We start from the raw sequence: 22342 nt of genomic DNA on the forward strand, positions 1-22342 counted from the left end.
CTCAGAATGGCTGCACAGTAGAGAAAGGTATTCCTTCAAAATCCAACTCAGTTGGGAAATGACACCTCCTCAGGCATGCTCAGCCAGCCCTCTTCTCACCCCAGGAAGCCAAGCTCTGCTCAGAGAAGGCTTCACTGAGCAGCCAGGAGGAGAACCACTGCAGAACGGGCACGTGGAACACACAGAACATCCCGAGCTGGATGGTGCCCACAGGGATCATCCAGTCCAACTGCTGGCAGCTAAACACAGCCCCTGTGCTCTGCAGGGAGAGCTGGAGGGGTCCCTAAGGCCCAGGGGACAGCACCTCCTCTGCAGGCTGCCCATGGCTCAGGAAGTGCTGGAGCTCAGTGCTGCACGCTGGGGTTACGGGAAGTACCGGGAATTAAACCTGGACTTTCATTCCTCCTCTCTTTAGCCTGGTCACACCTGAGCTCCAAGCACTTAGAAAGCAAACAACAATGTGCAGTATCTTACACACAATGAGGGAATCATTTTATTAGATTATGGAAGACAGCAGCATTACAGTACAAAAAGTTACAAGAGTAGCAGAAAAAAAGTGTTTTTGGTTTAAATACTCAGGATTATACTGGGGAACATGAGAAGGATAGTACCCTTTTCTAAACTAACTCCTAACCAGGTTATCAAAATAAGTTTTGAATATTTAGCACAAGTAAAAAAGTTACAACAAACATCATTATAAAATGCTTTAATAAATAGTTTCTTTTCTGAAAGGTTTTTTTTTTAAGAACATGTCAAAGAAATGTACTAAAACAGATGATCCTGCAAAGCAAATCCTGCATTCCTGTATAAAATAACTGGTTTCAAAACATTCATGTTTACATTGTTCGTGGGCCAGAGTTTACACTCTCAGACATCCGTTCTTCTCAGTGGTAGGGTAACTAGGTATATGTAGTGTTATGCTTCTTCAGTAATTAAAATAAACTTATAGTCTGCCCATTTAACAGCAATAATAAAAGCCTTAAAAAAAAAAAAAAAGCATAAGCCTTCCAAAACATTTAACCATTTCTACTGAGGTACTCCCATCCTCTGAGCTTGCCAGCCTTTTTCCTTTAGAGCGAAAGATGAATAAAGCACAACAGAAACAACACTGAGGAAAATATTGTTCCCTTCATTAGGCCTGTATTTAAACGCAAAAAAAGTAATACCACATGTAATTAACATATTCACAAAAGAAAAAACAATGCCTCTCTATGTTGGTACTGTACAGTAGATGCACCCGTTAGTGTTCTTGAGATGGGCTGAACATGGGGATAAACAAACATTTCTGGATCTATTTACACGTAAGTGGTTATGCTCCTATGTAAATACAAATGACCAACAGATTCCTAACATTGATTGTATTAACATCATTTTCTAATCTGGACATAATACCAAAAAAAAGTCTTATAAACTGCCATAGAACCTCCTTTTCTGCAACATAAATTAAAAGGAATGACATGTAAAAAAAAAAAAGACCAAAATATTTAACTTATTAAATCAAATATACAGAGTGATTCATTTAATATGTACATATTTACAAAAAAGCACTTTCACTATTAGAAAATAAACTGTGTCAGTTGGGGAACCTAGAGTTCTCACAATTTTACTATATTGATATGGCAGTCTTTGACAGTTGCTATAGAAAAAGTTTAATCTCAAGGCACTTGTCACATGCTTCAATACTGCAATTCTAAAGTAATTCAACAGAAATAAAAAGGCCACTTTTAAACCACAGTTGAAAGATCTCTATAATTTTTTTTTGTTCCTATTACAAAGTGTGTAAGGCAAATTTGGAAAAAATCTTACAGAAGCTACTAACGTAACAAGTGCAGTGAGCTGCCATTAATAGAGATTCAAAGTCAAGAAAGCAGTTTAAAGTTCACACAATTTCCTCAACCAGGAGGTTTTAAAGCCACCATTAAATTAGAGCAAGTAATAAAAAGAAATACATTCTGTAAACAGTGTACAGTCTTTTGTAATAAACTTTACACATATTGAAAATACAACCTCTCCTCTGCCACACAGCGAGTGTATTATAAGTAAACTTTACAAAAATAGCAACTATCAAAGATTACTCATTTTTTTTTCATCTGACAGTCATTGAATAATTTATACAAGGCTAAAGAAACAAAATAAATTTTATTTATTATTTTTATTTATTTTTTTTACGCAAAATAAAGAAACTATGAACATTTGACTCCAGATATCTTTAGTCCTTGATGCAAAGTGGAGATGTCAATTTTTCCCCTCCCCAGCAGGCGCAGTCTGCCTACATCCCAAATACAGGTTAGTCTCTACTGCCTTCAAAGTTTGATGCATTCACATTTTTTACAGATCTGTTGTCCATTTTGCCTATTTGGTGGGATTTCTTTACTGGACTGCTCTCTGATGTGTCAGACACCTTTGTCGGCAAAGGCTTTGCGAGTTTGTGAGAGAGGAATTTGTCCATTTCCTCATCTCTTTCCTCCTCTTCATCCTCCTCTTCCTCATACTCTACATACTCCTCCACTGCATCACAAGTTCTCTTTTGAGGAGATATGAAGTTTTTGCATTCATAACGAATGTCTTTGTTACTGTAAGATCTGTCTATAGGATTTCTTATGGGATTTAAAGGTGCCCACTGGTTATTGGCACCCTCTTCTCTGGGAGGACGGCTTCTCTCTCTCTCTTTTCTCCTCTTCCGAGTCCACCACACGCAGATGATGATACAAGTCAGCCACACAATGCTAAACACCGCACAAAGAATTGGAACCAAATAATCTGGAGGGCAAATGGAAAGAAATAAAGTCTTGTGTTAACAGAACAAAATATATAGCACTGGACAATTGCAAGAGAAGGATCCATACTTGACTACAGGTGATCCCCTCAACCATTTTTAGGAGGAAGGAAGTAAGATGTTTTTACAGCACAATAACAACTGCCTGAATGCACCAGGTCCATTTGAAAGTGCTCTTTACTAGTTTAGCTTTACATGATTGATGATGAGGGAGGAAAGCTCCATTTGAGATCTTTTGTCCCCTCCAACAGACAAAATGGTTTTGATAAGTAGCATCTTTCTCTAGCATCTATGCAAAGTTGGCCAAGAAAACCTGAGTAATCCTGCTACGACAAGGTTTTTATTCTAAGAAAACTCTTACCCTAGCAGGAGGCAGACAATGGAGTACTGTACACCTAAGTTGCTCTAGAGTACTGGCACTTGCACCTGCATTTATCATCAGAAAGAACAGTCCTTTACCATCAGTGTCTACAGACATTTATGTATCAATGATCTCCAAAAACATCCAGGTTAGGGCTACCAAATGGGTAACCAAATGGGTCATGAATTCTTCAGCAAGCTCCTTTTCTACCTCAGGATGAAATATGAGAATATTTGCCCTAGGGAGAAGAGTCTTCACTGCTCAATGAGCAAACAAAAGTTGTTGAGGCAATTGCTTTTCTCCAATCTCTCAATCCAAATCTCATTATAGTGTCCCCCCACATAGACACAGATTATTTCTCTAGGAAAACATTTCTGGAAATTTTACATTTATTTGGATTTCTTCTGCCCCCCTTCCTCAAGAGCTGTACAGCTAGGAGAGAATAACAGCTTTTTTTCTGTTCTTGATAAGCAAAAACTCACACATGGTAAGGGGCAACAATAGATGAGGTGCTTTTTTTTATATAGAGCAAGGGGATTGTTCAACAGCTCTGCAGACAAATGCTGTCAACCCACCACTCTAATGCCTGATCCAAACATAAATTCCCTCAGCAGTTTTAAGACATCTGCTTATAGAATAACCTGGAAATGACTATACAAAAACAACCAGTGTTTCAACACCACAGTCCTTCCCTCCAATGTTCAAGTGCCTTCTGAGCACATTCTTATGCGGAATGTGACACATTCTCAAACGTTTCCTTTTGGTACAGGAAGGTGAGTACACTGCCAACATGGCTGGCCTCAAGGGATCTCAAAATTATATTTTAACAGTTATGGGAAGGGTTGCACTCACATGAATAACTGCTATTCTCTCCTGATTTTTCATAAGCAACCTAACATTAAATCATGAATGGGAGAAATACTTCAAAGAAAAAGGAGCTCTTCATAACAGCTTCTCCAAGATTAGAATACAAAGCTTGCATTCTCACTGCTATCACATCTATTATTTCATCATATGACCATGGATCCAAGTTCACTTAGTAACAGGTTCTTCATACAGAATTTTTGGCATACAGACTCCAAATTCAGACTACTTTTTCTTAAAGCTAGAGGAAATCAATGAAGCATCTAAATTATCAACTTCACCTAGACACTCAAACATCCCACGCAAATGAGATTCTCAACACGTAGGGCTCTCAAGCACATTTTCTGATAGGTTTTCACCCACCTCAACCAATTAAGGGGCAGCAGTAAAACAAATACAATCCAAAACCAGGTTACAGTTTGCTTCATAACAACTCCACTTAAGAACTAAGGGCCAGTGGTCAATACTGAGCCCCCATATTAAAATGAGGAGTCTGGAAACCATTTTGCAAGAGGATCCAAATTAATTCACTATTTTAGGAGACTCTTTAAATCTTATTGAGGTGGGAGGCAAAGTAATCTGCAGCCCTTTAGCCCTAGAATTTAATAAGCAATCAGAAAAGCCAGAGGGCTGAGGCATGCCCAAATCCCAGCTCAAATCCTTATCTCCTACACAACTGCTGTTTAAGGCAGGCACACTCCTTCAGGAAAGCTGAAGAAACAGAGCATTTGCCAAGACTTTAACAGATGAAAGGCATTTCCTAGAAGGAAAATGCAAGGGAAGTGGAACCAGGCAATCTCCTAATTGTTTAGACTATGGATAGAAGATCTTCCAGAAGATTATGTTGGGGAGGTCTAGGAAAAAGTTGGGAGAGCCTCCTACCATTGTAAGCTTTTCACTCTGGGGCTTGGTTGAACTTAAGCCTACCAGCGGTCTTCCACAAGCCCATCTCCTGCCTCCCCCAGGCAGGAACACTGGCATGCAAAACCTCCACTCGCTCAGTTTGGCACAGCTCTTGGAGATAAAGGTCTCCAATCACACCATATCCTCTTAAAGAGGAATGAATGCTGCATTTCAAGCCAGCTGTGCACTAGTGAGAAACACATGTTGAAAAGGAGAGCGAAGTTTTACATCATGGCCAAGTATTGGAAGAAACTAGACATCTTTAACTCTTGGTAAGGTAAATAAATAGCACATAAGCACTTCAGAAGAGATTGGTATCACACCACACCTTCTCTCTCCTGAATTTTCATTTCCTCACAGCCTCAGTACAGCAGCATCAAGGGCCGAGGCTGGTTTAAGGTTAACATAGGAGAACTGGACAGGCTTGGAACTGCACACAACAACCGCTGATCTTATGAAAGGTGTGCTTGGGCTGGAGAGGTGGGCTGGCAGTCAGAGCCAAAACCATGGCAAGAGTATCTGGGCATATCACTTAGGGATGAGGTTAAGTTTAAAGTAGCACACAAGGACAGAACCTTGATTTCAAAGCCGCTTTCTCTTCAGTGAGTAACAGCAACTAAAAACACAACCCGGTGGATCATTTTCTCCAATGTGTACAGAAAGATAAGAGAAGTCTGACAGCAGGGGAACAAAAAACACACCACAGAGGAGGTATGCATTGGAACCTTACCTGATGATGAATTCCCAACAACGATGGTTTCCACTTTGACTTCAGTTACTGCCAGCATGACCGTGCTGTTCTGTCGCTTGGTGATGGCATTGACTATTGTGTTAGCAGCATTCTGAATGAGGCTGTTATCTTGTTCATCTCGGTGTGGGACAAAGGACTAAAGGGAGTGAAGGGGGAAAGCAAGAAGTTATTGCAGTCACCTAACCATGGAAATGTACTTTTTAAATCTAGCAACACTTTAATTGAGTTCACTCAGTTGAATTTGCCTGACAGTAGCTACAAACAGTTCTCTACAAGCTTACCACAGCAACAGCATGGCTGGCTCTACCCAAACTGCAGACGCAGTGTCAGACTTGGTGGGTAGCACACCTACTTGTTAATTTAACATACCTCAAAGCATAGGCAGTGACTTCCATGTTACTTAAACTGATGAGCTAAACTTAGTCATAGTTTGGAGCAGTTCAAGACATGTGGATTATCTAGACAGAAGCTTGGACTAATAACAGTCTGCTCTATTTATACCATACACTTTGGTCCCTGCATCATGGCTCAGCATGTTCTTTACAGTACTAGCAGAGACATACAGTCCAGCTTCTGCCTGGATAAACATTTACCATGAAGATTAACTCTTTCTTGAAAACTAAGCTATACACAGTAATGGAGGGATTGAGCTCTAAATGCATCTAAAATAAGTCTTTAGTTCATTAGGGCAACAGTTATTTTCATCTACTTGACTTGTACCTTGTTCCACTTCTCACTTAGTACCTCATGTTTAAAGAGCATCCCTGAAGCAGCCATGCACTAAATGCACAGCAGAAACCTCTTCACACGAACAATCCAGCCACCTGTAACCATAGCTCCTTACTGAGAAGGTCAAGCGCCCAAGATTTCTGACAGAACAAGTAGGCACCTGTTCACTAAATTTGGGCTGAACTGGTCTTTGAAGTAATTTATCATGAGCTTGTTGTAGCCATCTGTCATTAACAAAACCTGCAGTTTTAGCTCTCTGGCAGTGTAGGAAATTGTGAGATCACAAAATTGCTTTGCTGACAGGACTAGGCCACGGATTGGTCCACCTGAATTCAAGTAAAACAAGCTTGAACAACTTCTTCCCCAGCAAAAAGTAATAAGAAAACATATTTGTATACATATAGACACACGTCTCATACTTACAATAGCAACTTCCACTGCGTTCTCTGTGGAGTAAGATGGATCACACAATATTATCAGAGTTCTGTCCCTAGAAACAGTCCTAGTAGCTGGTAAATACCGGATTTCAGAACAGATATTTTCTGTTGTAGTGCCCTGTTAGAAGCAAGGGAGATTGTGTTGTTTTAGTTGAAGAAAAAGCACATAAAAATAAGGATCTTCAGAGTTACAGTTGCTAAGAACTGATCAAGGCAGAAAAGATGGGAGCAAGAAAGGGCAGAAAAGTGAAGCACAGCATTTTGAATGAAGGGCAAAAAACTGAGCTTGCATGATTATGTTAGTACAGTCTGAACTTGAAATGTAAATAGTTCTTCAAGACTCAAGAAGACAGAATATTCAATACCAATCCAAATTTTGCCACATCCTTTAGACAAAGCTCCATTAAAAGCAACAGGAGTCTAGTAATAAAATTTCCAAGCTTATAATAGCAAGGAGTCATACTAGAAACCTTAATCTTGCATGCTGTGACATAGAATAGATCCCTACCTATATTGCCACACTTCATTAAGAATTCCATTCTCACCTGGGGGACTTTGTCTCCATTAAAAATTAAAGTAATTCTAGCACAGTCATTGTCCAAGTACCCAGAATTAGGCAGACACTTGATATTGATAGGCAGAGGTTCAGAGGCACTGCATTCTCCCCAGTCTGTGCATGGTGGCTGAAAGCATTTCATATATTTCTCCTGGCATTCTTGACCCATGGGACACTGGTTATTGGAATTATCCCAGTATTTGTGTAACAGACAAGGCTTTTTTCCACACCACACCTAGGAAATAAAAAGAATGAAGCACTGTTACAGGTAGTTGCTCTCATGCATCAAATCCAAATAAGCAATTCACACAGAAAAAGATCTGTCTTTTGATACTGCTGTAGTTCCATTAGCAGATGGAGCTGCTCTTCCACAAAATTAGGACATTTAGTACAGCCACAAGAGTAAAAATCTGTGCAAAGATAATCTGAGGAACCACTGACTGGGCATATCTCTTAGAAGCTTATGGATCTGTCCCACTTAACTGAGTTATATAGAAACTTAGCATTTATTTTAATCTGGTCCTCTAGGCTTCTAAGATATAGCAAGAGCAACATTGCTATGAAGAATTTCTTCAAAATTCATAACTGAGACCCCTGCCAGAGAATGCAGAATATGTGAAGACCTGATGCACATTGGTGATAAGCACAACCACTCCAACCATGCTCCCAAAAGGTAACAGTTTGCTGGTACCCACAAATTACTGGGGTGCAGCAATTTCCAAACACAGCTCCATGCCAGGAACTGGACTTGGATGATCCTTGGGGATCCCTTCCAACTCAAGATATTCTACAATTCCACATAGCCCTTAAGATCCTACATAGTACTGCACAGCTATTAGGAACTTAGGGATTTCTTAAAGCACAATTGTCTGCAAGAAAGTGCAAGTGTTCCATTACACATGGAAGAAATCCACATGTGGATGAGTTGAATTTAAGGCACATGTTCAATCTACATTTAGGTCTTTCTTTTGCTCAGTCACAAAACCACCAGGATCTAGTCCACTATAAATATACAAAGGTTGAAAGCTGTCAGTTCATAAAGGTACTGAAGAACAACACAAAAATACTGAACAATACAAAAAGGCAGTTAATACTCAGTGAAAAATTTCTTCCTACATGTCCTCCACCTTGGAACTCATATTTCAGTAAATTAGGAGTTCTAAAACTGTGTTTGCAAAGCTTCAGCAGTGTGATTTATTTATCCTTTATTCCAGCTCATATTTTATTTTCTACAACAAGTGGTCTAGAGAACCTGTTCTAGCAGGTTGACAGCAGGACAGTAACTTATGCATTAAAGAAAATCCATAACTACTTTTACAGGAAGCCACTTTTTTTGTTAAAAAAAAAAAAGCCAAAGAAAATTTAGAGGAGACAAAGACTAACTGGTATATGAAGAACAATGAGTTTGTTTCAGCCACAGGAATTTAAGAAAATAGGCCAAAATGCCTACCTTGGTGCAGTCAATACGTCCATCCAAACAGTGGCAGCTGTTGCACTCCTGTTCCCACCGGCTGCCATGGGGAAAGGTCATTCCTTTAAGCCAGCAAGGCTTTCCAATTCCAATCACTAAAGAAAAAGAAAAACCCAAACAAAAAGCACATTCAGACACTTCACCTCTTCAAGTTATATAATAAATACTATACAAATTTAAATTAAAAATATTGGCTACTATTCCTTACATATCAGAATACTGTATATAAACTTTATACTGGCTACATTGTGCCCTGTTGTGTTTTGGGTAAAGGTTAACAGCAGATATCAGAATACCTTCTTGGCATCTAGGACCAACTCTTCCAGGGGGACAAGTGCATCGGTATCCGTTTATTTCATCTATACAGGTGGCACCATACCCACAAGGAGAAGACTGGCATTCATCAATATCTGGACAGAAAATAGGTAAAACTCAGTGACAAGGACACAGGACATTGTAATTAATAATTTACTGAGGTGTAATCTAACAGTACCTTCTTTCTGTAAAAGCAAAGGACAGTGTGGCTACAGAATTAATCTTGTAATTAAACAGGTCTGCCATTTCAGCAATACCCCATAACAGATTTCTCATAATTGCACCCTAATTGAAGTTCTGGTAATCAAAACGGCAGTCATATGCTGACTCATCTCACAGAGCAGAGGTGTTGGACAGCTGAAGGTGTTAATGCCTTGTCCACATTCAGCTACAGAACAAGTCCCACATCCTGTTCTGGCACTAATCTCAGACATTTAGGCTTCACACAAAAGCATGTGTTTGCATGAAGTTATCAGAGTGCAAGACCTGAACAATGATGTTGCTCAACAATGCTCAAAGAAGTGACTTGCTGCAATACAACTGACCAAAAGGCAGAAGAGTAACAGTTCAGTTTGTAACACACATTTGATGAACATTAATAACCTTGAAATAGTGAGTAGATTAATTTAATACATAGATACTTAGCATAAAAGCCTCTTTAAAAAAACCTTCAAAGGGGTTAGCCACAGAAAACCATGGGAAAAGGCAGGGAAGCATGGTCCATTCAGATGGACAGCAATGTGTCATTTGTTATCCTGGGGAAGTGACCGATACTGATTTGTGCAACAGAAACCAGCTCATCAAGCTGTGAGCCACAGGCACCAACTGCTTCATTTTCAACCAGAAATATCTCTCCTTCAAAGCATCTTCTGAAACTTTTCTTCCATTGAGTATGAATGCCCTTTCCAACCCCAGAGAAAACTGTCTAAACACCAGTTCTTGTCTGATACATAGTATCAGCTCATTTTAAAGTACAGAACTTTGAAAGTGAACATGAAAAATGGCAGCAGTGAGACTGTTACACTTGTAGGCAATGCAAAGCAATCCAACAGATATAGAAGGGCTTTGGGTTCTATTTTAACTTCCTTCAAAAGTGCAGTAAGATCTAAATTTCAACTCTTTCCTGTCTTCACACTATATAGGTTTAAGATTCTCCAGTCTCCATATACTGAAAAAGGTGATTTAACTCTGTTTCTGAATCAGCCACAAAAGGCATTTTTTTCAGAGCTACTCCTTCCATCTATACTAGTCTAAACAAGTAAAAAAATGTCTGCAGCTCCATTATAAAGGCACAGTATTTGTATTTGTGACATCCTAGCCTTAAGGGGAAGAGAAGCAGGCAAGGAGAATTCAATATCCCTTTCTGGGCATCTGGATCTAGACACACAATGATTGCTATGCCTCCTTCTGTACTGAGATACCACTAAGCTGATGCTTCCACAAGTGCTGCCCCTCCAACCAGAAGTGCTGGCTTGTTTGCTCTATGCCAGAATGAGGATGAAGTCTCAACTTGAAAGCACATCACCATACTGGTGGAGTGGAAGGACCAAGCCCAGAAGCCTTGAGGCTACAGAATATTCAAAGTCTGAACTTCCAAAGCAGAAAGTAAAAAAAAAAAAAGGTATATATCCATTCAAGTCAAAATGGTAAAATTCCTTCAAAAAGACAAAACCACAACAACCCCCAAAACACAACCAAACAACAAACCCCCCCCCCCCCCCCCCCCCATCAGCTTGTTCCACAACACTTCAAAATACTTTTAGGGTCTGTTTTTCTCCTTCTTTTTGGCCTCTGCCCTTCAGAATAATTGCAGTGTAACAGGTTTGTTTTCTAGCTTTGAAAGACCTTTATCACACTTCTGTTATTCATGTGCCAGCACTACACTCAATGTTTTTGTTTCCATTTGGAATGTCTCAGTGCATTCTGGTTTCTTACATTAAGTGGAACACATTCAGATATATGTCATCTTTACCAACAAGATATTTATCAACAGAGAACTATTTAAAATTTAAGCTCCTATGAAGCCAGCACCCCAGAAACATCAGAATTATCCAAGAAAATCCAGCAATCAAGTCTTGAAACATGATTTAAGCTAACTTATTTCAGTGCCATGCAATGAAATGAGTAACAGAACATAACCTGCTATTATTTACAAGGTATCAATACCTGGCTAACAGGTGGCTTCTGCTTCATTATTTGGAATTCAGCTGAGCTAATGTAAAAAGGGTCACCAGGTGTTCTTTCCAATTTGTGCAGAGTGGTACAACCATGCAGGTACTTACTGATTCTGCAGTCAGGACCAGCAAAGCCAGGGGCGCATTCACATCGGAACCAGTTCACTCCATCAACACAGATCCCTCCATTGTAACTGTGAATAAAAAAGGGTGCTCAACAAGCCATCCACATTGCTTCATTGGTCAATTAAAGCTTTGTTAATTAAAGCTTCTGCTGCTCTTTAGGGGGACAATTTATTTCTATCAAGAGCAAAACCATAAAGCTAGATAAACAATATTGCTTAGCAAGTCAGCAGCTAAACAGCAACATCCTACAGATGCATGAGGAAGCACATCCAAGAAGGCAGAACAGCACTTTCCAGTGAATACAAAGAAAGCCCTAGGTTTTCCAAATTTGGTTGTTTTTTTAATACATGAAGCACAGATGATGGCATCAGACTGGACAACTGAGAAAGATAAGGCAGACTATTTCATCCACGTCAGTTTTTTCCCCCTTCAACCATAAATATCAGCCTCTGTATTTAAAATATTCCCACTTTATCTCCCAAAAATTCAGTTTTGTTTTTAAACATGTTTATACATAGTAATTGGTCACCCAGGACATTTTTATATTATTTAAAATTATTAACTGTAAACTAACAGGTTTTGATTTCTCATTTTTTACTCTATCTAATTACAAATGCTTCAAATGTTATTGTACTTGATTCACTTCCTATCATTGTAATTTACTGGTCAGTTCCACCATGGAGACTACACTAAAATACTTTTCTTTGTTCATACATGAATCAACTCAAGATGGTTTTGTGGTCTTTGGTGCTGTCAAGGAATATGGCACAGCAAAAAAAATGGTTATAAGATATTTTACAGAGGCTGGCTTCAATTATTTTAGAGTTAAATTGGTTCCAATCTGTAATGTAAATCCATATTACTGTGCTCATTTGTATTTTCACAATAGGTACAGGACTGGAGTTCATGTACTTACCATGGATGAGGGTTGCAGTCATTGGTGTCTAGAAAAAAGAATATTGGCTAGTGTAAATAGTGGCACAATTTATTTTCTAAAATATGAACACTATAGTTCAGAAGCCACTATATTTGATAAGAAATATACAGAAATTAATGTTTTCTTCCACACTTGAATAAAAAAGTTCAATTTTCATATATATCAACAGTAGGCAGCATAAAAGCAGAACTCAAATTTAGAATTTCCCTCCCACTCCCAAAGTTACACCCTGGGGGAAAAAATAAAAATTAAGGTTGCAGGCTTTACTCCACCTAACCAATTCATTGTCTTGGTATGTCAAAGTAGTTAACAGCTACTCTCAGAGAAAATGGCTTATACACTACTGCCTGTCTTCCAGATACTCTTCATTATTAGAATTATTATTTTTTTCCTGCTCTGCATACATTTCCAAAATTGTATTTTTATAGAATGCTGAGAGTCTTATTTTGGCAGAGACTGGATGCAAAAAGCAGCACGACAAACTCTTCATTCATTACTCGAGCATCGTCTTCTTTACCTACCTCCCACTCTGAATGATTCAGATATTTTGGCACATGAACCCCATAAACTTGCTTTGTTTCAGTTAACAGCTCTCTGCCAGACACTCCCAATATCCCAGGGGGATGCAGGGGAAGAAAGAGAAAAGCCTTACTCTGTGTGCATGTGCGTCCTTCCCATCCTTCCTTGCAGATGCATGAGAAGGAATCCCCGCTGCCAACACACGTTCCACCATTCATGCAAGGGTTCAGAATACAGCTGCTGTTTTTAGCTTTGAAAACAGAAAAACTGTCTGTTAGCCCAGAAAACAAAGAGTACCTATCATCTGGGTATGTCAGTGTCACAATCCTAAACAGCATTTAAGTCAACAGTTAAAAACTTAGAAAATATCAAAAAAAGCCATCCAGAAATACTCAATCACACAACAGTGGCTCACCCACCTTCACCATGGTCCCAATTCAATTGTTTAACTGAACCATGAAATTTTAATAAAAAGGAATTACCTCCTTTCTGCCCCATTTATGTAAGCATTCTTCAAGTACTGCTAAATTATTACTTTGGCAGTGAGTTACCCAGGCTGTGAGGTGTTCTTTGCAATAAAACACAAGTATTTAAAGATCAGGTTTTGGTTAAAAGCTGCAATTGTATCTAAAAAGTAGAAAAACTCTACTAAATTATCTTCATTTTACTTCCTGATCATAATGGAAGTTTCATTTTCAGAAAGATGCAACACAGATACTACATTCAGTCTCCAAAGGGAAAAAAACCAAAATCAAGTAGTTCCCTACAGCAGGCATTAACCCTGCAAATCCCTCAGGAAGAACCTCCTAATTTCATTTTTCCTGAGTATGCCTGCTCACACACCTCATGATGACAAACCTTGGGACTCTGCAAGCCAAGCAGGGGAATAAATTCCCAGGAAAATATTTACACAGGGCCTCTAAAGACCAAAAGAAAAGTCAAGACACAAGCCCCTGTTTTCTAAAACTGCTTAGGAGAGAAGCTATGGAAAAGACCATGTAAGAAGCCAGAGAAGAACTGTTTCCTAAAAATCAGTATCATGTCAGATAAGTGGAAGAAATTACTGAAATTTCAGTCACCACCCAACTGGAACAGCTTTGAACTGGTCAGCCAAAACAGTGTCTGTTTACTAAACAGTTGTTTATTTAAACATTTCTCTGCTCCATCTGTAGAAAATTTTAGAAGCTTACCAGTGTTGCAAGTACTTCCTATCCACTCTGGGGGACAGGAGCAGCGGAATGTGTCCCCATCATCATAGCACGTCCCACCATTACTGCAAGTGTTTGCATCACACTGGTATTCACCTACACACCACAACAAAGCAGTTGTAACTTCCATTGGTCTTGTTGAAGGTACTTTTAAATCACAAAATTAAAGAGACTTCATATTTAAATGCACCAGTACCAGAAACACATTGTTCTGCTGCTGTATTACAATAAACAACCCAAAGAATGGAAGCTAAGGACATCTCTCACGAAACCGTTTCACTACATGAAGGAATACATTTTTTAAATGTTCCATTTTGTGACTGGGAAACTGGAAGGGGTAAGGAAAGTGCACCTATTTTTTCCCACTGTGATTGTTTTATTTTAAATTTCAGGAACTCCAGTCCCACGAGAAGAAAATAAATCTTTGGGTACTCTAAAGATCAAAGCAAGGAACACTTACGTGAGTGACAAGTTTTGCCTTTCCAGTCATTCTTGCACTCACAATAGAAGTCATTTACCAAATCAATGCATCGGCCACCGTTGTGACATGGGTTAGGAGAACAGTCATTGAAATCTAAAAAAAAGTTATTTAAATTAGATGATCTAGCCCAGCCAAGGCCATGAGAAAACAAAACAAAACAAAAAAATCTCTTTATAAAGAAAATACATTTTGTACTACCTAGGAAGAGGTATTATTATGAGGTTATCTTTATACAAGCAAGGAAAATACTGTGATTTAGTACAGAACAACATGAATTATAACTTTCTGACTGCCTAGAAGGACCATTCAGTATGGCTTCCCAGTAAAGCACCAAAGTAGCTTTGCTTTTACAAACAGCAAATTGTATTCTGAACTTCAGAAGGAGCTTTCTAGTAGGGACCACCATGTCCTGTAAAGGAGCACCAGCACAGGACATGCTGGGAGATCAAAGAGACGATTAAGGCTCCCTTGTTCTGTTCTGTTTTAAAACACAGATTTACAGCCATTAGAGGTGGGTTAGCCACATACATACATATGTGCACACATTACAAAATTATGGATTTTAGAGAAAGCGCCTTTCACTTGAGACAAACATTTTAATAGGGGAAACATAACTATTCCAGAACAGATTTCATCTAGACCACACAAAAGGCTCTTCTGACAGCAATAGCTGCCAAAAGCTGCTCAGAATGTATTTCATATCTTAATTGATGCATGTCCTGCAATAAGTCTCAGCAAGTCCTTGCCATCATGTTTTAGAACAGGCTTCATTCAGAGCAGAAAAATAAACAACTGCAGTTTCCTCTGAGGTGTCTTAACCATGAACTGGCCCAGTTCACTTCCTGGCCAACACTCTTGCCTATCCCCAGGACAAAAAGATTTCTCCTCCTGAAATAAATGCTGAACTATACCAAAGAATCAGATTCTGCTCCTATTAAAGGAACTGAGGCTTTTAGAGCAGCTACCTGAAGGTATTTCTGAAAATATTTCTGCAAATAAGACAATTATAGAACAGAGAAACTACCCCATTATTAAGCACATACCAACCATCTCTGTTACAACAAGGCTGCATCATTTGGCCCTGCAACACTGAGCAGTACTCACTTGTGTCACACAGCTCTCCTTCCCAGCCACTTGAGCAGAAACATCTAAATGAATCAACTTCATCAATACATGTCCCACCATTCTTGCAAGGTTTCCCAAGACAGTCATTGATATCTGCAACAAAAAGTCAACAATTATTGCTCAAGGCTGTTTTCACCTACTCAGAGGAGCGATCTACACTTGTGCCTCTAGGAAAAGCAGCACAAAGTTATTACTGCATTTGTACATGCAAAAGAAAAGCTTAAACATCTGCTTTCAAGCCTGGTAGGGTTTCTGGCTGTATTGTCTCTCATGGAGCAAGTTAAGTCCAACCAGAGCATTACACTTACCTGGCAAGAATATCCAGGGGTTTAAAAACACCCAGACCAGCAATACAAGTCCTGGTCCCCTCTTTGTGTTCTCATTTTGGAGAAATCTGAGGCTTGTAAGATTGTGCATAAAGGTAGTGGCTACAAACACATTTACACTGAAGCTGGACTAAAACCAGTGGAGGAAGTGTAAACCACTACAGAGACTGCTACCAGAAGAAACAATTTCAAGCAGTACATCTGAAACAGCACCTTACGCAACTTTACTGAAATCTAAATGTTTTATTTTATGTTGCAGAGCTTCAGAACATTACCTTTCAAATAAATTTATAGCAAAAAGAATAATCTTTTACAAGCTCCTACTTACTTTCATGACAGTATGTTCCAGTAAAACCTCTGTCACAGGCACAAGTGAAATTCCCTCCTGGCTGACTAATGCACCGTCCATGAGGCCCACAAACGTTGGATGAAATGAAACGAATTCCTTCTTGGGTAGCATTAGTGAAGACTTCTATTGTACAGCTGTCTATTACTGAAAAAGAAGTGAGGTCTTTAGGCTAATGATCTGTATCACCAACCAGATTTTAGTTTTAAAAGAAGCTTTACAAGAATTAAAACTAAACATGATTTTATGTTCGCTGTAAGTGACCATCCAGCTCTTCATAAATGAGGAGCACATCCTCTCATTGCCTCACTGTTTTATGAAGTCAAAGTGAGTACAATAAAAACATTTCTGCATTATACTATTCCCCAAAATGCCTTTTTTTTAATGTACCACCATCAAGACAGATTTATGGACAACAGCAGATACCTTTACAAGAATTGTTCTTGCAGTGGTCCTTGAGATGAGAACAATTTTTTCCATCATAGTCATCAGGGCAGGCACAGTAATAATCTCCTCCCAGATCATAACATTTAGCCCCATTCTGGCAAGGGTTAGGTTCACAGAAATCAATATCCATCTGTAAGACAGAGACCACAGTTAGCAGCAGCTGCTTCATTTCCCAGGAGTAAGCAGCATTATCTGCTTTGCCAGAGACACAGATGAAGCTAATGTACAAGGAACCTCAAGTTTTAAGGTTTATGAATCATAAATATTGCATTCCACCCTGCAAGACAGAGAAACTTCAGCTTACTCTAGTCTATCCTAATACAAAGCATTTCTGACACTGCTAAAAAAATACTCCTTTGGAGGAGGCTGAATAAGCACATTTGCAGTAACTCAGTGAATAATTACTTAAGCCATTAGGAGACACCTTACTGCAACTTCTCTGGATCATTATAAGTCACTTGTCTGTCCTTCACACCCACGTACCAAGTGCCACAAGGCAAGCTAAACACCAGTGCACTTGCCAGCTTTCTGTCTGCAAGGGACTTAAAATGCACAGAACCTAAACAAAATCCCATCCCCTAGAGCAAATTCTCTTCCCATCTCAATTAACACATAGAATTTATTATAAAACCACACAGCTTGGAAGGGACCTCTAGAGGTCAGCTACTTCCCACCTCCTGCTCAAAGTAGGTCTAGTTAGACCTGGCTTCTCAGGACCTTATGTTAAAAAATACCATCACTACACCACTTTACACATAGTTACATGAAATGCACTTTGAAATCTGACCATCTGATCCTGAGATCAAAATTTAAACCTTGTCTTCATAGTGCTATGTTTAACATAGACATTGCTGTGGCAAAACAATTCTGCTGCTTTCTGCTTTAGACTGACACACAAGATCACTGATTTGTGATGCCCTAAATTGGTCTCAAAATCCACAAAGCAGCCTCAAAAGGGATATTTTTACATCACAGTGTCTTTCCTCCAAATTATTTTTCTTGAGGATGGCTTTTCTCCCCTCCAGTCAGTTTTTCCTTCTTCACACCTCTCTTGGGAGAAAGATAATTTCATGTCTGTAAAGTTGAAAAGCTAAGTCCAGTAGAGGTTTTAATCCCTATTTTTAGCAGTTCAGTAGCTAAATAGGAGAAAAATGCCAAACTAGCCAAAGGAGAAGGAACACAAATGGTGTTAAGTATTTAATTCAGAGGAGCACATACAATTCCAGTCACAACAGAAAATTTTTAGCAAATCATTTCGTGCTCTTACACAGAACATTCAAAGCAAGCTATAAAAAAATAGCTATGGTCTGAGAAAGATTCTCAGATCTCCTCTATCAGATGTCTCCATTTGTTTCCTTCCATTAGTGTAAATTTCCCCTTCCCAATGCAAGTTCAGTAGCTGGTACTTTAGCATCTGGAATCAATGGTAGATATTTCCTGCAGCACACAAGGCAAGCAGCCAACTCCCCCCTATTATTCAAGCACATTTGCTAAAACTTTAATTACACAGTATTGTATGAATCAGCCCAGAGTAGAGCACTGAAGTTATGATCCTTATGCAGAAACAGTTCATGAGCTATTAGGTGCTGCACCAGTTTGATTAAACTGGTTGGTATCTGCAGTCCTTTTAAATTTTGAATAAAATGAGGGTACTACTTCTTTAATGATGCAAATAATGTAGAATAAAATTAGTTCAGTGTTTAAGAGAGATCACTCCAATATCCTCTACAAAAATTTCTGGAGCAAATCCAACAAAATTCTAGCCTAGTGCCTCTACTTGATACTAAGCATAACATCCAGATGAATTTGACTATCAGCAAAAGCCAGAAAGTGAATACTTAATGCAAAATAATTTTACCCTGAAAAGCCTAATGTCCTCCCTAGAAAAGAGGAATATCTTCTTTACCATTAATTACTTCAGAAATTACCACTAAGACTTCAATATTTCAGATCTGAGTCCTTAAGCACTAGAACTCCATGTTCCTAAAATTATCTCAGACAAAGTTCTGAGAGCTAATACTTGTCTATCTGCCTGCCTTTAGTAATTATGTTAATCATCACCATTATATATAATACAAATAATTACATATCAATTATTCTACTCCTACCAATAGCAGTAGGATTAGTTGAAGGGTAATTCAATTATGGTGCCTCAGCATTATTAGGATGAGAACCTAAAGCACTCCAGTGAAACAAAAGGACAAAGGTCCTGAAAATTGCAAAAGAAAACATTTCAAGTTTAAAGAATACCTGCAGCCTTAAAACCCTTAGGAAGGCCAACACCTGTATACAACAACTTGCAGTTTATCAGGCTGCAAATTCAAGTGTTCCAGCTACTAGGACAGCACTCCACAACAAATTTGCTTATTCAGAGTATCAGGTAACAGCTACGACAGGCAGTGACGCTCCAGCCTTGGGTTACTCCCATTTAAACCCAGAGATATATTTCTTTCAGGAATTCAGTCCATGACAAGCATTGCAGTAATGTCTGCACTGCCCTCACCTCACAGAAGACTCCTGAGAATCCCTGGGAACACAGGCAAGTGAATCCATTCACCAGGTCTTTGCAGCGGCCCCCGTTCTGGCAGGGATTGCTCTCACACTCGTTGGTTTCTATCTCACAGTTCTTTCCTGTGAAACCACGAGGGCACAAGCAGTGGTAACCGTTCACTTCATCCTTCACAGAGCAGGGAAAAGAAGCAAAAGTAGAAGGATTTGTTTATTGACAAAATTTGCACACAAAAATTCAAGTTATTTCTCTACTCTGGATTTGTGGACAGCAGTACCACCACAGAATTTTATTTTGTGAAATGGGTGCAAGAGTTTGAAAGTACAATGTTACATTTTTAACATCTGAACTCATTTAACCAAACTGTAATTGCAAACTATAAAACTCCTAACCAGTCAGACAAAGATTAATTTTCAACATGGAATGTAGCGAACAAGAGTTACCTTACAAGTCCCTCCATGCTGGCATTGTCCGTGACAGTCATTTATATCTATGGATAAAATATGCAAAGCATTAGAATTCATATTGAAAGACTAAGCTGTAAAGTATAGGTTTAGCATAAAAATGGAAAACAAGTAATTTTCCAAAAGGTTTTTTTCTAGATGTTTCAATGGAAAGGAAGGATTCTTGATGTCTTAAAAGATCCTTATTTTTTCAAAATAACCAATAGAAAATGACATTCTATATTTCTACTACATTGTACTAAACATGAGATGTCAATATAATTTCATATCTAACATTTTAGCTTAAAAGTATTTTAAATTGAATCAGTATATATCATTAAGAAACATGTAAGAGTCAAGAGATTTATTAAAGTGTGTCTCTAAGATCACTTTAATACCAATTACCTTTCAAAATACATTTTTGAACAGTATTTTCAATTTACATTGCTAGAAGTTAGAAAAATCCTGACAACAGGTGTTTCTTTCTTGTTAAAGTATGTATACTATCACTTATATTTTTTTTTTAAAGAACAAAGCATCCTACTGTCAGCATACATACTAAAGAAATACTAACTGATATGACAATTTACTCCTGTCCATCCTGGAATGCAGTCACAGTAATATCCACCAATGAGATTTTTGCAAGAGTAAGCATTAACACAGGGTTTCCCCTCACACTCATTAGCATCTGTGAAAGAAGAGAAAATAAAGAATAGAATAAAGAACAAACCCAGAAACAGATTACCACAGCACCAAGCAAAGTGTCCATGCAATCCCAGCATCAGAAGCTCACATTAAACATTGGTAGGGCACTAAAACCATTTACATACCACAGGATTTTAATGCACACTTGCCTATAGCAGCACATGCATGTTATCTTACTCTTCCCCTGGCCAAAACTCAAAAAGGCAATTTGTTAGTCAGGGAAAATTCCTCTCTGGCCTCCACAAGCTTAGTCACTGTTCTGCCACCATGGAAAAGGAGTTACCATCACCAGTGCTGCATTTTGCAACAGAAAAGTTATGGGGCATTCTAAAAGACCTATTACAAGTAAGCTTAAGTTGGGCCTTAAATAGTTACAGATCCACTTGAAACTTCAGGCTTTGAGATCTGCTAAAGAGGAGCTAAGATACCAATAACAACACACATAATCCACATTTTCTTCAATAAAAACCATGCCAGAAACACATAGAGTTATTAACTGTTTAGGAATACTCTCCAGTGGTCTCCAAAGCTGTAGAATTACTTACCAAGCTGGCAAGTTGCTCCAATCCACTGCTGTGGACAAATACACTCGAATGCATTGACACCATCAATGCAGGTCCCTCCCTGAGCACAGGGGTTCGAGGCACACTCGTCAATATCTGCAAAGGCAAAGGGGGACTCCATCACACAGCCTAAAGCTTGGCTTAACAGGTTCTGCTTCAAAGCTAGTTTGGGATGAAGGGGGAGAATGTGCAAACAAGCCTAGGCACAGCTAACCTAATTTTTTACTTAGGATTTCTCACATTTTTCTGACAGAGAAGATCAGCAAACAAGAATCAGGTAACCTAATAACCTACCTATGATTTGCATGTTCATTGAAAGTCATGTCCCTAGATTGTGACACATATTTAGCCAGTTTTGGTTCTGTGGTTGGTAATTTTCAGGGTTTTTTGGTTTGGTTTTTGGGCTGTTTTTTTTTGGGTTTTTTTTGGGGTTTTTTTTTGGTTTTTTTTTTTTTTTTTTTGTTTTTGAGGACAGTTGTTGTTTGAAAACAGGTAAGCCACCTGTGTTCCAAATCACAAGCAACATGCAAACTGCAATACAGTCCCACAATACATTTCAACCACTTCTCTGTCCTCTGAACCAGACACTTAAGCATTTAAGTGTGCAAATCTACTTTTCTGCTATTAAAGAAAGGGAGAACCTTTAAACTTCACATTTATATTTCTCAAAATGAAACTATTCTGTATTTTGCTCCAGAGTGGCTGAGTCAGGAATTGACAAACAAGCTTTGGCAACAGGGCATTTCTTTGGATACAGTCCAGCTATGCTTCTGATAACTTTCTGATAACAGATCTCAACTGCATTAAGTCAATACTGTGGGCTGCACAGAACCCTCCTCTTTTCACTCTGCCAATGCTCAGCTGTTAAAAGACAGGGAAAGTGAAAGACTTCCACCAAATTCCAAACCCACAGAGCATGTTATCACCAAGCATCAACCCTTCCAACCCAACAGGTCAGGCACCAGCAAACCCATACCCACCAATAGCACATGTTGGTCCACTCCACCCCGACGGGCAGTGACACTTGAAGCCTGACGAAATTTCGTGACAAATTCCACCATTAGCACAGGGATTAGATACACAAGCATGCTCAGCTGGGGAGAAAGAAGGAAAGAAATTCTTGCTAAATACTCTTCCAGTACCAATTAAGGAGAACTTGCAGTTAAAAGTTGCATTGGCTAAAAGTAACCAAGGGAAATAAAAGTGGAGAGATACCAGTACAGAAGTTTTGAGCCTTCCTCTCCCACCTGCAGAGAGTTAAGATTCCCAG

At 38.8% G+C, this 22342-nt stretch overlaps 1 protein-coding gene across 1 annotated transcript in view; it reads right to left on the reverse strand.

Annotated features, from left to right (window-relative positions):
- Positions 1-470: 470 nt before the first annotated feature.
- The window catches only part of JAG2 (jagged canonical Notch ligand 2), a 68712-nt gene continuing 46840 nt past the window's right edge, over positions 471-22342 (reverse strand). Inside the window, exons 8-26 of the mRNA XM_066552433.1 lie at positions 22053-22166; positions 21055-21168; positions 20379-20492; positions 19805-19851; positions 19356-19529; positions 16832-16982; positions 16388-16552; positions 15713-15826; positions 14588-14701; positions 14110-14223; positions 13053-13169; positions 12380-12407; positions 11446-11531; positions 9145-9258; positions 8828-8943; positions 7367-7612; positions 6808-6939; positions 5635-5791; positions 471-2760 (exon numbers count right to left, since the gene is read on the reverse strand). Coding sequence (XP_066408530.1) covers positions 2288-2760; positions 5635-5791; positions 6808-6939; positions 7367-7612; positions 8828-8943; positions 9145-9258; positions 11446-11531; positions 12380-12407; positions 13053-13169; positions 14110-14223; positions 14588-14701; positions 15713-15826; positions 16388-16552; positions 16832-16982; positions 19356-19529; positions 19805-19851; positions 20379-20492; positions 21055-21168; positions 22053-22166 — 2690 coding nt within the window. The 3' untranslated portion in view covers positions 471-2287. The remainder of the gene's footprint in view (positions 2761-5634; positions 5792-6807; positions 6940-7366; positions 7613-8827; positions 8944-9144; positions 9259-11445; positions 11532-12379; positions 12408-13052; positions 13170-14109; positions 14224-14587; positions 14702-15712; positions 15827-16387; positions 16553-16831; positions 16983-19355; positions 19530-19804; positions 19852-20378; positions 20493-21054; positions 21169-22052; positions 22167-22342) is intronic.

This window comes from Molothrus aeneus, chromosome 6 (genome assembly GCF_037042795.1).
Source record: "Molothrus aeneus isolate 106 chromosome 6, BPBGC_Maene_1.0, whole genome shotgun sequence".
NCBI lineage: Eukaryota > Metazoa > Chordata > Aves > Passeriformes > Icteridae > Molothrus > Molothrus aeneus.